At 40.0% G+C, this 15,184-nt stretch overlaps 1 protein-coding gene across 5 annotated transcripts in view; it reads left to right on the top strand.

Annotated features, from left to right (window-relative positions):
• The window catches only part of LOC141435756 (stromal interaction molecule homolog), a 60,426-nt gene that overhangs the window by 23,631 nt on the left and 21,611 nt on the right, over positions 1 to 15,184 (top strand). For 2 of the 5 annotated variants that reach the window (XM_074098550.1, XM_074098547.1), the window contains 4 exons: positions 8,461 to 8,657; positions 9,529 to 9,648; positions 11,779 to 11,946; positions 12,721 to 12,855. In XM_074098550.1, the coding sequence (XP_073954651.1) occupies positions 8,461 to 8,657; positions 9,529 to 9,648; positions 11,779 to 11,946; positions 12,721 to 12,855 (620 nt within the window). Of the gene's footprint in view, positions 1 to 8,460; positions 8,658 to 8,853; positions 8,869 to 9,528; positions 9,649 to 11,778; positions 11,947 to 12,720; positions 12,856 to 15,184 lie in introns of all 5 variants that reach the window. The other 3 variants (XM_074098549.1, XM_074098551.1, XM_074098548.1) reach the window with 2 other exon arrangements.

Raw genomic sequence — 15,184 nt, 5'->3', positions numbered from 1 at the left:
GCAAAGAATACCTCAGAAACGATAAAAATCCCCCGCGAGCGTTCACGCGTGTGCTGCTACCGATTCTACGTACGTAAACACTATAAGAAGTGCGAGTAGCGCATATACTACTTACTATCAGTCTATCATCTTCAAGTATACTAGGTATGCCCATAATTGTGTATACTACTATCTTCTTTGCTGTTTCGCACATCATGCCCCAGCTCTCAATTACATTCATCATCATGCACGGACTTTTCGTCTCCCACCTGTGTCTGAAGGTCGATAAGGACGTTTATATGTGGCCGCCATGAACACAGATTTCAGTAGCGCGTTTGACAAAGTCAATCATTCAGTTCTTCTCCAAAAGTTGTATCGCTGCAATGTTAGTGGAGGTTTATACAAATAAATTGCATAATACTTGCGTAAAAGATCACATAATGATGTTGCTGGTGGTTGGTCATCTAAAAACGAAACGTTCTGTCTCGAGAGTCCCTCAGGGCTCCCACTTGGGTCTATTTTTTCTTTCGACTTAGATTTTTCCTTTCAGAAATTGCAAATTTTTGGAAAGTATTATTTTATATTTCCTTACGTGAATGGTACGGAACGGTGCGCCATACATTATCCGCAAAATGCTAGAAAGGGTTCATTGTAATAGCCTAAATAGTCAGATGCGCGGATAATTTCTAAATAAGTCGTACTTGTGCGTAGAACGATGACCTTAGCTTTTCGATATGCAAACACGTACTCTTTATAATAACCCTCGACCCTCCTTTACAATAATCATCCGCGTCCACACACCGGAGATAATGGACGGTCATTACTGTAATAATGCTGTAGGTACAGGCTTCCTATGTGTTGTCTGCGGAATATGTAGACAGTATTCAGTACAGAATTAGCATGTAATCTGTAGCACGTAACATTGTCAAAAACGAAAGCAGGCGTGAGCGCACCCTAATATTTACTTTACTAAAACTACCCAGTCAAAAGCCTTCATTAAATTCAATTTATTCGGTTGGATTTCTTTGTATTTTAACTTGCCTTCAGGTCCAACACCTCGGAACTAGTCCACACACAAACTTCGGCCATACTTAGGTATCATCCCTGACATCAGAAGCAAAATCTAGGCAACAAGGGGGAATCGAATTGTTAGTACCACACCACTGCTTCTTTCTGCAACACGAGAAATAACCAAGTTGCTGTAGCATAGGTACTTAATTTTTTTTGAGATAGTGCTTTCAGCCAAAAATAGTTTGCCAAATAGACCAAAAAAATATGTTCAGACGAAAACAGAAAGTCCTCCTTTGTTTTCCTGTAAAAAAAGAAAGTCGTGGTCCTTAGAATACAAATCTAGGATAACCTCAGTTTCTCGGCATTTGTTACTACTCTTCTTGTTTATAACTATAAAATATGTAGCCATAGCCATTTCGGCGGTGTACACCACTATACCTAGTACTGTAGGTACGGTTAGCCAAATAAGGGTATATCAGTTTTTAATTTTTAAACAACTTTCTATCAAATAAATATGTCACTAGAGTCGAACTTTCAAATAGACAGACACGTCCTATCGAACTTATTGTTTTATAACATGCAAACGCCAGTCATTTAGCTGGTAGTACTTACCATCGAATTCACCAACGGTCATCGCAAAACAGTCAAAAGACACTCGTCCCCTCTTATCCTCAAAATCATCTCATTTCCTCTTATAAAATCATTCGAGAGAATATTTAAAGGTCACTAAAAATCGCTATAAAAACAAACAGTTTTTGTTACTCACTTATAGTTCTGAGAACGGTTTTTTTGTCTCTTTACATACATTTATGATTCGACAGACGATGGGAAACCGCGTTGCCTTAAGTGACAAGTAACAATCCAACGTTAAGTACAAGTTGGCGACTATTTTTATATGGTTACATAAGCTAAGGTTAGTGTTATGGATCAATGGGACCAGTCACCGTCTGATTATTACCTTACTAGACTTAAGGCTGCGTTTTCACCAGATGTGTTGAGAGGAATGTGTTTGTCATGAACCAATAAAAACGCTTCATTTACCTATCCTCACTCAGCGCATCTCTAGTGGAAACATCTCGACGGAGCAAGAATACGTACGTTATACGCTTCATTTGCGTTTCTATTGGTTCATGACAGACAGATTCCTCTCAACACGTCCTTGCACATCTCTGGTGGAAACGGAGCCTTACGCTGGCTTCGTACGTGTAAACCATTAGATCTGGCAGTTGAATTGAAATTTCGGGATTTTTACTAAATTAATCTCTGAATTCTCAAAAATTGCATCCCGATCTTTATTGACGTTGCATTATAAACTGTGCCAAATTTCATAACTATGTAACCAGTGAATAAAACGAAGTATAGTAGTGTACGAGTAGGTTTAATACTATACTCAGCGGCACAAAATTTGGCCCAGCCTTCATACAAAATTACCGATTCTGCATACATTTGAGGGCCAGATTTATTGCCGCTCAGTATATCGTCACTACTTTGAAAAAATCTCAGATCTAAAATCAATATGTCAACAAAATTGAACCTTGACGTAATGTTCATAAAGTTCACTAAGAAAAATTATCTATTTTGAGATACGAGCTTTTTTAAAAGTAGTGGCGATATCTAGACATCGGAATTACTAGACTGAGGAGGCGTCACATTAAAATGTAACTCAAACAATCCAATTCACAGCATCATAAAAACAAACCGCGGTGAGTCATGATTGAGATTACTGGTCGAGTTCGTAATAAAACATTAAGAGTTATTGTATTGTATTGTATTGTAAAACATGATAGAAGACTAGACAATCTTGTGAAGGACAGATATCATTACATGCCGTTGATCGTTTGTCTCGTATAGATCAAAAACGGGCTAAAGAAGTCGCACATGACAACACACCAAAACGACCACTTTATCATCTTCGGCCTATACAAGGTGTAACATTTAGATCATTCAGTATGGGCATGGGCAAGTCTGAAACTACCTATAAGACATACGAAGATCTGTTGTAAAGAAGCATGTCATCGGTTTTAGTAACAAGAAAAACTGCATTCAAACATTTAAAAAAAAAACTTGTAATCAGTTCGGGAATCGAACCCTGTCGTATTGAAAATTTAAACTTACATCATTTCTATTTGGATATCTATAGTGTGGTGTAGGTCATACTTAAGCAATAAATGTTATTATGAAACACGATATCTAGAATAAATAAAATACAGTCAAAGGCATAAATATATGTACGTTAGAAGACGTTAAAAATATCTATACACCTTTGTGCCACTAACCATAATATAAGGTCTATGTATACAGATATTGGACGCTATGGCTGCATAGATATTTATGCCCTCGACTGTACATTGTATTTGATATTTTATAATAATGAAAGTTTTATTTTTCAAAACGTCTGGCTGGGCTCGATTCTCGACCTGATTACAAGTTTTTTTTTTTAAATGTATGAATGCAGTTTTTCTTGTTACTAAAATCGATGACATGGTTCCTAAGAACAGATCTTCGTATGTTTTATAGTTCTAGACTTTCACATATTGACTAAATGTTACACCCTGTATACGTCCCACTGCTGGGCACAGTCTTCTCTCAGTATGAGATGGCTTGGGCTGCATCTTCACACATGCCTTTGAATTCCGTCGCTAGTGTAAATTTTTCGTCGTAAATTTCAAATTAGTTTTCCGAAAAATTTGAGCTCTTCTTTGACTTTGCTGGTGGCTTCTGATTTGTTGTCTCAATTAAAAAATATCTATCCAGTCAGTTTGAAATTCAGCTAACTAATCAACTTGCCAGACAACTATGAAATCGGGGATTTCAAGAAAAGAGCTTAACCTTCCTTAAATTCCGGAAATTTTCCCATCACATGATATGACCCGCATTCCGCATTTTCGTTTGCTTCCCTCTCATAATATAAAAAAAAACCATCGAAAGTTGCAACACTCAAACTCATATGATAATCAAAATATCGTATTATCATTACTGTAATCAGGTGGTAGGACCTTGTGCAAGGTCCGCCCGGATTGCTACCACCATCTTGCTCGCTAATCCTGCCGTGAAGCAGCAGTGCTTGCACTGTTGCGTTTCGGCGTGGAGAGTAAGACAGCCGGTGAAATTACTGGCACTTGAGGTATCCCATCTTAGGCCTCTAGGTTGGCAACGCATCTGCAATCCCTCTGGTGTTGCAGGTGTCTATGGGCGCTGGTGATCTCTTACCCTCAGGAGACCCACTTGCTCGTTTTCCAGCCAGTCGAATAAAAAAAAACATGACTACACTAGGCAAACACCCGATTTTTTTCCGAGGTTTCGCGTTCAAATCGTGTCAGGTCAGAACCATAATGTCTGGCGAGCTGTTACTACTTGAAACGTGTTATTAAGTCATATTTCCTAGAGACACCATGTGCAGTGACGGACAGTCCTAACAATATTATGAAGTAGAAGTTACAGCGCGAATTAATTGTACTAATTTTATTTACCGTGGGTTTCCTGCAATAGGGACAATCATTTAAAATATAGGTAGGTATGGTTGGTAGTTTGCGCCGTATTTTACCTTATCATTACAAGTGGTTTTAATTTAATTCGTGTTGAAATTCATTTTCTGAACCAGCAATGTGTAACAAACTCACGGCGAAACAAAAACGAAACGCCTTTACATTGATTGCGTACACAATGACTGTAAACTTCAAAATTTAGGATATTTTAACTATGACTGCGTTAGTTTGAAGAACTATCATGGACATATATTGTCATACATATTGCAGGCAACAAACTGTACAAAACAGCAGTTGACCGCGACCAATGACTTAATTGGGGTAATTTTAGATAAGTACCTACCCTATGTTAAAAGGTGATCGAAACTAATAACAAAAGCTGGCAAATCACGTGTAGTTTGATTACGCGCCACTGTGACGCGCGGGGCGTCCCATGGTTTAAAGAATTCAGTTTATATAACGAGTTTTTTAGAAGTGTCAGTGTATCTGGTCATCATCAGTCAAGTTTTTTTCTCTATATTACGTAAGATGTGATCTCTGTCAGTTCAATACACTATTCTAGTAGCTCGCATACTTAGTATGGACAAGGTCAAATTTCGTCACGCGCAGTTTTCGCGAATAAATTAAACAAACCTGCAATCCGTATCGAATCCCTTACCGATGTAGAAAAGCAGATGGAGTAAAAAATTTTTGTTTTTAGTTTTTGTTGTGGTTGGAATTTTATTTATTTGCTTCGCGGCCATTGTTGTCTATTTGAACATATTTAAAACGTGTGACTACGTCCATATTGTCCTCCGGCCACGGACTTCAACTTAAAACGAAATTTCTTAAAAAATCCTTTCTTTCACCAGTTTTGTTGACGTAGGTACTTGCTGCGTTGTCATCCACACTATTCACTATTCTACTTACATTATCTGCGTCAAATTTTCAATTCAATCCGTTTACTAGAGGGTATAAAATAAATAATTCAAAAACACTCTGACACTTCCATTTCAAACTCCAGTAGGTATCTCAAGAACTAGTGAATCATTTTTTATGAAACTTAGCTATTTAATAAGAACTATCATAATATAAACTATCTTTCTTTCTTAGAACCACGTTCCAATCAGTCCATCTTGACAACTGTCGATGATAACCTTCTTTTTAAGGGCTAGTTAAGACAGACCGAGTCCTTGCTACTGTCTAATAAATAGTTATGGCAATTCATGTTACAGTTATGAACGGAAATTTAAATAACGAAGTACACATATAACAATCCGAATTCCAGTTGTATATTATACAATTCAGCCGCAGGTTCGCGGTGGATGCAGGCCAGGACCAAGTAGAGGTCTATGGGGGAGGCCGATGTCCATCAGTGGACGTTCTACGGCTGAAATGATGATGATTATACAATTTGGCTTACTATCCTATCAAATCGCAACGCGTTGTCACCCGCCGTGACATCACGGCCGGCAAGTGTTGTACTCCATTCAGATCGCTTATTGTAAGCCGGCATTTTACGATGTGCCATCAACGGTTGCGTGCTATAATTTGTGTGGCGTGCCGTCGATGTTTTGTGCTATGATGTGATGTTTGAAACTTGGGCGGCTTTAGGGACGTGCTATTGTGTTTATTTGGTGTTCAGTGGCAGATACGTGGACTTGACTGATGATGAAGGTAAAAGTATTATATCTTAGACTAACTATTATAGCCAGAGGATTATAATGGGATTATATTTTTCGAAATTCCCACGGGAACGGGATGGAGAGCCAGCCTTATTTTCCCGCGGGTACGGAGCCTCTGGCATAAGCTAGTCATTACATAAAGTCCTATATTATCTAGAACTCTACTTCTTTCTTAGATAGGTACAAGTGAAATACTTGAGAAAGGCCCTTCTTGCTTGTATATTTTTAATGCTTGCTATGTACCTAATGTACAAAAGTGATTTTAAAACTTATGTCATATTTCTGATTTTGAACCTCAACTTACAGAAATTATAGTTAGGTACTATTAAATATAAGAACAAGAGTACTCTTTTGTTGGTCTCTCTGTTGCTTCAACACGCTTAAACCGCTTTAGATGAAATTTGGTATAGAGATAGTTTGAGATCCTGGGAAGGACATAGGATAGTTTTATCTCGGGAAGCATTATTCCTGTGGGATAGCGATTAATACGAATTCTGCGCAGATGGGGCCAAAATCAAAACGTCTAAGTCTTTATTTAATTTATGCAACATTTATGAATGTTTAAAAAATATAATAGCTGTTCGGAAAAACCTCTGTTGAGAAGAACCCGGCGAGAAACTTGACGAGGTTTTTTTTCACAGGACAGCAGCCTAGTTCTTGATATCGGCGTAGTCTTGGGTCGTTGTTTTCAAAAACGTTAAAATGCGAATTCTCACTCAACGTAGGTAATCGACAGACTGTAAACAATTGGCTGTCTGCTCCGTATAATTTCTGTATCGAATTCTGTATTGCAATACCGTGGTTGATGAGTTGGAGCTATGTTAGCAACAATAACAGGATAATTACAACTTTAGTTCTGTGGACAAAACAATAATTATATGCTCCTGTATATAGTAGGTGCATGCAATCAGTAGACTAGTGAGTTATTATGTTTTTTTTTATCGCTATCTATCACTATGCAATTTTCCGGGATAAACATTATCATAAGTAACTTCTTCCGAGAGTGTCAGGGACAGACGGTGCGATGTGACCGTATTTTATACTATGTACGAGTATATGTATAGATAGTAAACCCACAAATACATAGGAAAAATATTGAATAGTGCGACAAAATGCAATCAAACTTAAGTTGAACGTCTCAGACAATGCGTGTTTAAAATCATTAATTCTACAGCTGTTCGACATAATAACGTGGCGGCCTCGATTCGCGTTTACTTGACTACTGAGCTACTTGCAATTATTGGGATTCAGTGGATCTTCATCATCATCATCATCATCCCAGCCTATATACGTCCCACTGTTGGGCACAGGCCTCCTCTCAGAACAAGAGGTCTTGGGCCATAGTTCCCACGCGGGCCCAGTGCGGATTGGGAACTTCGCACGCACCATTGAATCGATTCACAGGTTTGTGCAGGTTTCCTCACGATGTTTTCCTTCACCGCAAAGCTCGTGGTAAATTACAAATGTAATTCCGCGCATGAATTTCGAAAAACTCAGAGGTGCGAGCCGGGATTCGAACCCACGACCCTCTGCTTGAGAGGCGATAGGTCAAACCACTAGGCCACCACGGCTATCCTGTGGATCTTCCTACCGATTAAAACGACGTGAGAACCGTTGAATGGCACATTCATTACTAGCGTTGACACTCGGGTGCGAAGTTAGAGATGGCCGGTGATAATACTTTGACATGTGTAGAAATTATTGTATGTGAGGGACAAATAGCTCTCGGCATAGTTTGCTGTCTTGAAGAAATGTAGCCTACTTCTAAAAAATGTATTTTAATTACATTACAAACAATATTGGAGAAGTATTCTTTCTTTTGTCAATTGAAATAGGAAAGCACGTTTAGCCTGTTTCTATAGGTACACTTTTTTTGAACCCCTAATCCCGAATTTTGACGCACTTTATCATTGTGATTGCGGCTGTTGCAAACTATATGTCGGGCGTCACTTGTCACCGCGCGAACTGAGTCTTGTGGTACCAAGCATTCAGTTCTAGTCAAAGCCCACGGCCGGGTGAAAGCGGACACGGCTATTGTGTTTCGTATTTAGCAGTTTTACCGGATTGCCCGAGGGGAGGTTATTATTGGTTTATTTTTTTCCAACTTTTGCCAAAAAAAAAACTGTATCTACGTACAATCACCAGCACTAAGATCTGACACGAAAAAAAGTGCATAAATATCTGATACGACGTGACTCTATTTCTAGGGCCGGCAGGACCTGTCAGATATTAATTTATGCGCGCTCCGCTGTGGCAGATATTACTGCAGGTGACTGTACAACTATACCGTTCCTAGTTATCTAGACCGCGCTCTCTTCCAGAAGGCAGTCGTTGGAAGGACTGGCTTCTCGCGTCGTTGATGCTCGGCGCCGTCGCCGGCGGCTGGGCGGCGCTCCGGGCCGGGCGCGCCTCCCGCCACCAGGTGCAGCGGATGCTCCGCGACATGGAACAGCTGCGGCGCGCTGAACTGGCTCTGGATGATATGCAGAAGGAGCTGGAAAAGGCTAGGCTGGAACAGGTGAGAAGTTACGTGTATATATAACGACACTGCTGATGCAAGCATGGGCTCTCACGTAATCGCTGGAAGGACTGGCTCCTCACCTCGTGGGCACTGCGTGCTGAGGTCCCTCAAGGTGCAGAGGATGCTGCGTGATTTATGGAACAGCTGCGGCGCGCTGAACTGACTGGATGATATGCAGAAGGAGCTGGAAAAGGCGAGGCTGGAGCAGGTGAGAACCAGTGTTAAGCGGTTGATGCGATCCAGAGCTCTCACGCTGTCAATGAAAGGACTAGCTTCTCCTGTCATTGGCGTTGTGGGATGGGCTCCCTTCTGATGCAGTTGATGCTACGCAACATAGAACAGTTGCGTAGTGCTGAATTGTCTGTGGATGATATGCAGAAGAAGCTGGAGAAGGAGAAACTGGAACAGGTGAGAAGCTACGTTACGCGGCTGATGAGATCAAGGGATCTCACGCAGTCGCTGGAAGTGCTAGTTTTTCGTGTGGTTGCCGCTGCTGGCCCAACGCTGCGCGACCAAGTGCTGCGGATGATGATGATTATGATGATGATGATATACAGGTGCTGGAAAAAGCGTGACTGGAACAGGTAAAAAGCAGCGTTACACGGTCTGATGCAATCCAGGGCTTTCACGCAGTTGCTGGAATAACTGGCTCCTTTCTTCGTTGCAGCGACATAAACTGAGCGCTTAATTCAGAACGAGACACTCTAAATCAAGACGGGCCAATAGATTTTTTAGGTGGACAAAATTTTTTAAGCCTGAGGCCAAGCCACTATTTTCAGAGACTAGCCACAATAATTAGTTATGTTACAAGCCGGCTGGCCGGTCCACGCGTTGGCGGGCAAATTCAAATACCTCATTTTATTTCTAGGAAAGCGCCACTACAGAGAAAAGAAACTTGGAGAAGAAGCTGAGGGAAGCCGGCGACACGCCGCTCTTGAACTCCGCCTCCTCAGATCTGGAAGTGACACAGCTTAAGGCTGAAATTGAGGTTTGTTGACACTATTATAGCTTCACTGAAATTTTCATATCGAAAAATAATCTTTGAATTTCAACACAACTCCATTTATTCCAAACCAAATTGGGAACATTCACAACAATTTTACTGCTGGTTTGAAATGTTAACGTGCGCTGCGAATGCACATTGAACGAGTAGCTCGATTATGGCAATACTCAGATATCTTGATCTGAGCCATCACAGCAGTGTTCACAAAATTTTGCATTACCAAAAATAACCAAAACCACACAAATTTTAGATTTTAAATAACTTAAAAAAATACTTGACTAATACTTAACTATTGCTAAAAGTGGCTCCGAAGTGGTAAAAATAATTGTTATAAAATACGCTTAGCATCTTCTGACAGTAGAATATGGTATTTCAAAAGTTTCTTAGGAGCGGCTAATCATAATTTCGAAGTTTGTATCTTACCATCCCTTTACTCTCCTGCTAAATACTATTTGCGTGAGCAGGACGGCATAATATGTACGTAGTATAAGACCTATTTTCTTTGTAAAGTATCTTAGCCGTGCGGTTGAAATTTTTTGATGTTGTCCATAAAAGCATACATAAGTATGAATCAAATAGACTTCATTATTGAGTATGAGCTCACCGTCCATTACATTAAGTATATAAGGAGAATGTCAACATGGTCGGTTCATTTCACACTAAGACTAAAGTACATATAAACGTGTCACATTATTTCTACGGAATCGGTAGAATTTTTGATTGTTCGCAGAATTTTAAGGAGTGTTTTAAATTAGAAAAGCTGTTGCTTTATTAACTAATTGACTATTCCAATTATGACTTGGGGCAGCTTTTGCGAGAGTAGTCAGAAGGTACTGAGTGTTTTTATTTGCTTTTACAATAAACTGTGAACGACTAGCTGTTACATTCGACATCTTTAAATTTTCCATGGATAAAAAGTGTAGCCCAATATTAATTAGGTTTGATGTACACTTAAAGTAGTTTGCTAATGTCAATCGGAACTCGAAACAAAAGATCGGTGTTCTTTTTTTTTCTCTTTTGAATCTGCAGGGAAACGAAGAAAACTGTCGAGTCCCGAGCGACATTAACATGCTAATTGTACTGTAGCTCTAATCTTTTCACCTGGTCCGAAGATAACTTCCTTCGTGTAAACGAACACGCGATACGTCTTTGTTATAGTAGTGTGGTTTTATAGTGACGCTTTCGCCAGCGCGGTTGGTGAGCGCGGCCCGTAAAACAATGGAAACAATCAAACGAAACGAACGTTAAATCACTCGAACGTTAAGTCACTGTAAAACCACACTTAATGATTAGTGATCGTTATCAACGTGCACTCTTTGTGGCAAAGTATGGTTGACAAAAAAAAACAAATACACAAGTATTTTAAACTTAACTTAAAATTCCTTCACTGTTTCTTGACGACGAGTCGGATGGCTAAGTGGTTAGAGAACCTGACTACGAAGCTTGAGGTCCCGGGTTTGATTCCCGGCCGGGGCAGATATTTGTATGAATAATATGAATGTTTGTTCTCGGGTCTTGGATATTTAATATGTATTTAAGTATGTGTTTAATTAATTTATATATTATTTCACAAATTATGAGATTTATATACATATTTATAATAATTTATCAAAATTCCCGGGTTCGATCCGCGGTCGGAGCAGGTATTGGTATTTGTATGAATAATACGAATGTTTGGTCTCGAGTCTTGGGTGTTTAAAATGTATTTATGTGTGTTAGCATTTATCTATCTATATAAGTATGTTTATCCGTACCCATAGTGCAAGCTTTGCTTAGATTGGGACCAGGTAAATCGGTGTAAATTGTACCATGATATTTGTTATTTTCTTACACTTCGTTTTTGTAGCATTAGAAAAAGGGTAAACAATCTTGACGAGTCTTTTTATTGAAAAACGTTTTTTTAAAACAGTAACTATTACCTTATGATACCGAAAGAATGTAAATATGTCCTTGCTAATTGAAACATACTCGTATTTGCTGCGACTTATTTCTCAAAAGTGTTTTTCGTTAAAGACACGTCAAGATCGCTCACCTTCTTTCAAACGAAGTATACTTACTTTGGGACTAGGTCAATATTAGTCTTACGCGTCTCACATTTATTTATTTGTTCCACAGATGTTAAGAGGGGAACTCCGTCGAGCGGAGGGGGAGCTCGAGGACCGCTGTTGGGCGCCGCCCTCGGGGCTCCAACAGTGGCTCCAGCTGACGCACGAAGTGGAAAACCGGTCTTACCTGCGCAAAAAGCAACAGGCAGACATGCAACTGCAGCAGGCCAGGGATGCGGTGTGTATCACAGTTTTTAAGGGTTGGGTCTTGAAGGCCTCACTTGCATTTAGCCTTGGCATTCAAAACGTCTCAGTAGTACGCTGACCATGACCAAGTATGCAAAATGACTTGTTTATCTAATGCCATGATTACAAAATTGTCTAAGTTTCAGGAAGACTTACTTAGCAAAACGTCTAGGTCGTGAAATGCACAAGTAGGCAGAATGACTCAATGAGGGCTATCGCGTGTGAATTCGCCACTAGAGGCGCTAGTGTAGCGTGAGGTCTCCGAAATGTCAAATCTCATAGTTTTTGGGTGAGCTACGCGGGTTTGTTTATAATTAGAATAAATTTGTGAATATTTTGCAATATCTGTAATTAATTATAGCAAATATGCGTTCCGGGGCAATGAATGTCTGTGTTTTGAGACAGTTTTGTCTTTCGGAAACCTTTGTCCTCCCTTTTTTCCGAACAAAACGGGGACTATGCAACACTGTGGCATGCTCGATATTTTTATGGTACGGTTTTAAGGTGTATTAAATATGATTTTAATCTAAACATTGTTTTCACGCCCGTAATAACAGACTTTGAAAACCATACTTAAAAACCTCACGCTACAGTGCGCCATCTAGTGAGACAAAAAACGAAAGCCCTCATTGTGTAAGGTCTTTATTGTATTAAATATATATTTACAAGACCAGACCAGACCATTTACCTACTAAAACATTTTATTTTGGTATATTTAAAATACAAATATCGAAAACTTTTAACTCTGCTTCTTTTATGTTTGCAGTGCGAGAAACTCCGAAAGAAACGGTCGAGTCTTGTCGGCGCGTTTGTGTCGACGCACGGCAAGTCCATTGACGACGTCGACCGTTCCATCGTCGAAGCCCGCACCGCGCTCAACGAAGTCACTCAGGAACTACAGGTACACACAAACCACAAGCAATACCATAGTAAATGAGGACAAGTAAGCTCACTACGTATAAAAGTACATCGCGCGGCTTAAATGTGTGCGCACCGGTTGGCACCGGTCCCCACGCACCCGCCGCACGCACACACTGATAATTTAAAGAGGTTTAAGTTTTCTTTAGTCAAGGCTACGCTGCCGTCGGCGCCGTACGTTTCGATTTTAGCTCGCTCGTCTTGCGCTCGCTTCGCGAGATGATCATCTTTTACGTTCGCGTACTCGTACTTACGTTTTTTTTTTTGTATTAAGTATAGTTGTAAATTAGTAGTATATAAGTGTAGTATAATAGTTTCGTGCAAAGACACATAAGAAAATAATAGATACCTACCAACCTATAAACCATTCCGGCGAATTTATAAATAATATTTTTAAATTTAGTATAATAATAATATAACGGCATAGAATCTGTCTGGTGTCTGACATTAGATAATTTAAAGTTAACTTTCGTACTAAAATTATTTGCCGGTAGGTAATCAATCTAATGTAGTCGTCGACAACCCTAAGCGTCCGCGCCGGAGTAGGCAGTTAAGTCTCCTAAACTTTAGGAACTAAAAGGGTCGGAGTGGACTTACTTGTTCTCTTTTACTATGGCAATACCGTCTTTACCATAAGGGCAGGTCAAGTAACCATTAACGCATTCACTGCCACCGACGCATATATGCGTTTTCGGGACTTCGCCCAGTGCCGCTGTCATAATTATTCATACATTTTGAACGCGCATGTGCGTCAGCAGTGCCACTACGAAACTCGAAGTTCGTGTCGTGCGGTCCCTCTGACACATACCTACCTACTATTTAATACGAGAGCGAGAGGGACGGTACGATACGAGCTTCGAGTTTCGTAGTAGCCCTGCTGGTGGCAATGAATCCATTAAGCTTTTTAAACCCCTCTTCCGCTCGGGGCCAATAAACCCAGTTTGGACTTGCACGAAAAATGTGTAATGCAACATACACGTGTTTTCTTGCAGCCGAACTGGGCTGCAGACCATCGATTGATGACCACGGTTCTCAGTCTTTATGACTAGAATCGAATGATGTTTCTAGCTCTGTCTAGTCACTAGACAGTGATAGAACCGTCACTTGAGTTAAAGACATTTCTATTCTACTTAGTATTGGTTCTGGACTAGTGAATGCAATCCCGACTCGAGATCGTAAAGTCGAGATCCCGCGGGATTAGAAATATCAATCCCGCGGGATCCCGAGATTTTCGAGATCTCGTCTAGTTAAAAAAATCACATCACTGTAAACGATGAAAACTACTTCTTGGTTATAGTGAGGTTAAATAAAACAAAATATTATTGGAAACAAAAGCCTTTATCCTTTAATTTAACTAAAGTAACGCAATAATTAACAGTTTTACTAAAATAATCAAAACAAGATATACTTAAAGATTAAAAAGTAGTTATGGGTGATTTTTAAAATAACTTCTTAAAAAACAAAATGTATCAAGTGTACTATCTGCCAACCGGCATCTAATATCCCTTGCAATGTAGCCAGCTGCTGAGAAGGCCCTCTCCGACTCAACACTGGTTGGCAACAGCGTGATTAAGCAATTATATGCAAACTGCAAATATCTCCCCCTTGTTCCTCCACACTCAAATAAATCCATTTCTTTTTTTATAACTGACTCTAATTTATCTAAGTTGGTGGATCTGGATACATGTGTGAAATCACTTTTAGACGCTCGCAGAGTTTCTTCTAATTCCTCTTGAAGTGAAGGATTACTTTGTGTAGCAGTAGAACAGTTTATTATTATCTGTCCCACTCGTTCACTCGTCATCTGTCGCTAATATCGGAATAGTTTGTTCGGCACTGCACTCCCGCCTACCCACCCGGCCGTCCGTCCGTCAGTCAGCGTGTGTAACATCGCTGACCATTGCCGCCTAATCCCGTCAATCTCGAACGAGATCTCGTCATATTATGCTTCGGGATTGATCCCGAAAAATTACACGGGATCTCGCGAGATCGGGATCCCGCGAGATCGGGATTGCATTCCCTATTCTGGACTTACCTTATCCGTGGAAATTTCTTAAGCTATAAGTTGGGGGTCGACAATACCTATTTTTAACCCCCGACGGAAAAGGAGGGGTGTAATAAGTTTGACCGCTATGTGTGTGTGTCTATCTGTCTGTCTGTGGCACCGTAGCTCTTAAATGGGTGGACCGATTTGAATGAGTTTTTTTTTATTGAAAGCAGGTTTTCTAGCGATGGTTCCTAGACATGTTTTATCAAAATCGGTTCAGCCGTTTTTGAAATATTGAACTTTGAACGGGAGTTTTCCAACTTAT

Source organism: Choristoneura fumiferana, chromosome 15, assembly GCF_025370935.1.
Source record: "Choristoneura fumiferana chromosome 15, NRCan_CFum_1, whole genome shotgun sequence".
Taxonomy (NCBI): Eukaryota; Metazoa; Arthropoda; class Insecta; order Lepidoptera; family Tortricidae; genus Choristoneura; species Choristoneura fumiferana.
The sequence above is the reverse complement of the archived record's forward strand: the minus strand, read 5'-3'. Positions and strand labels throughout refer to the sequence as shown.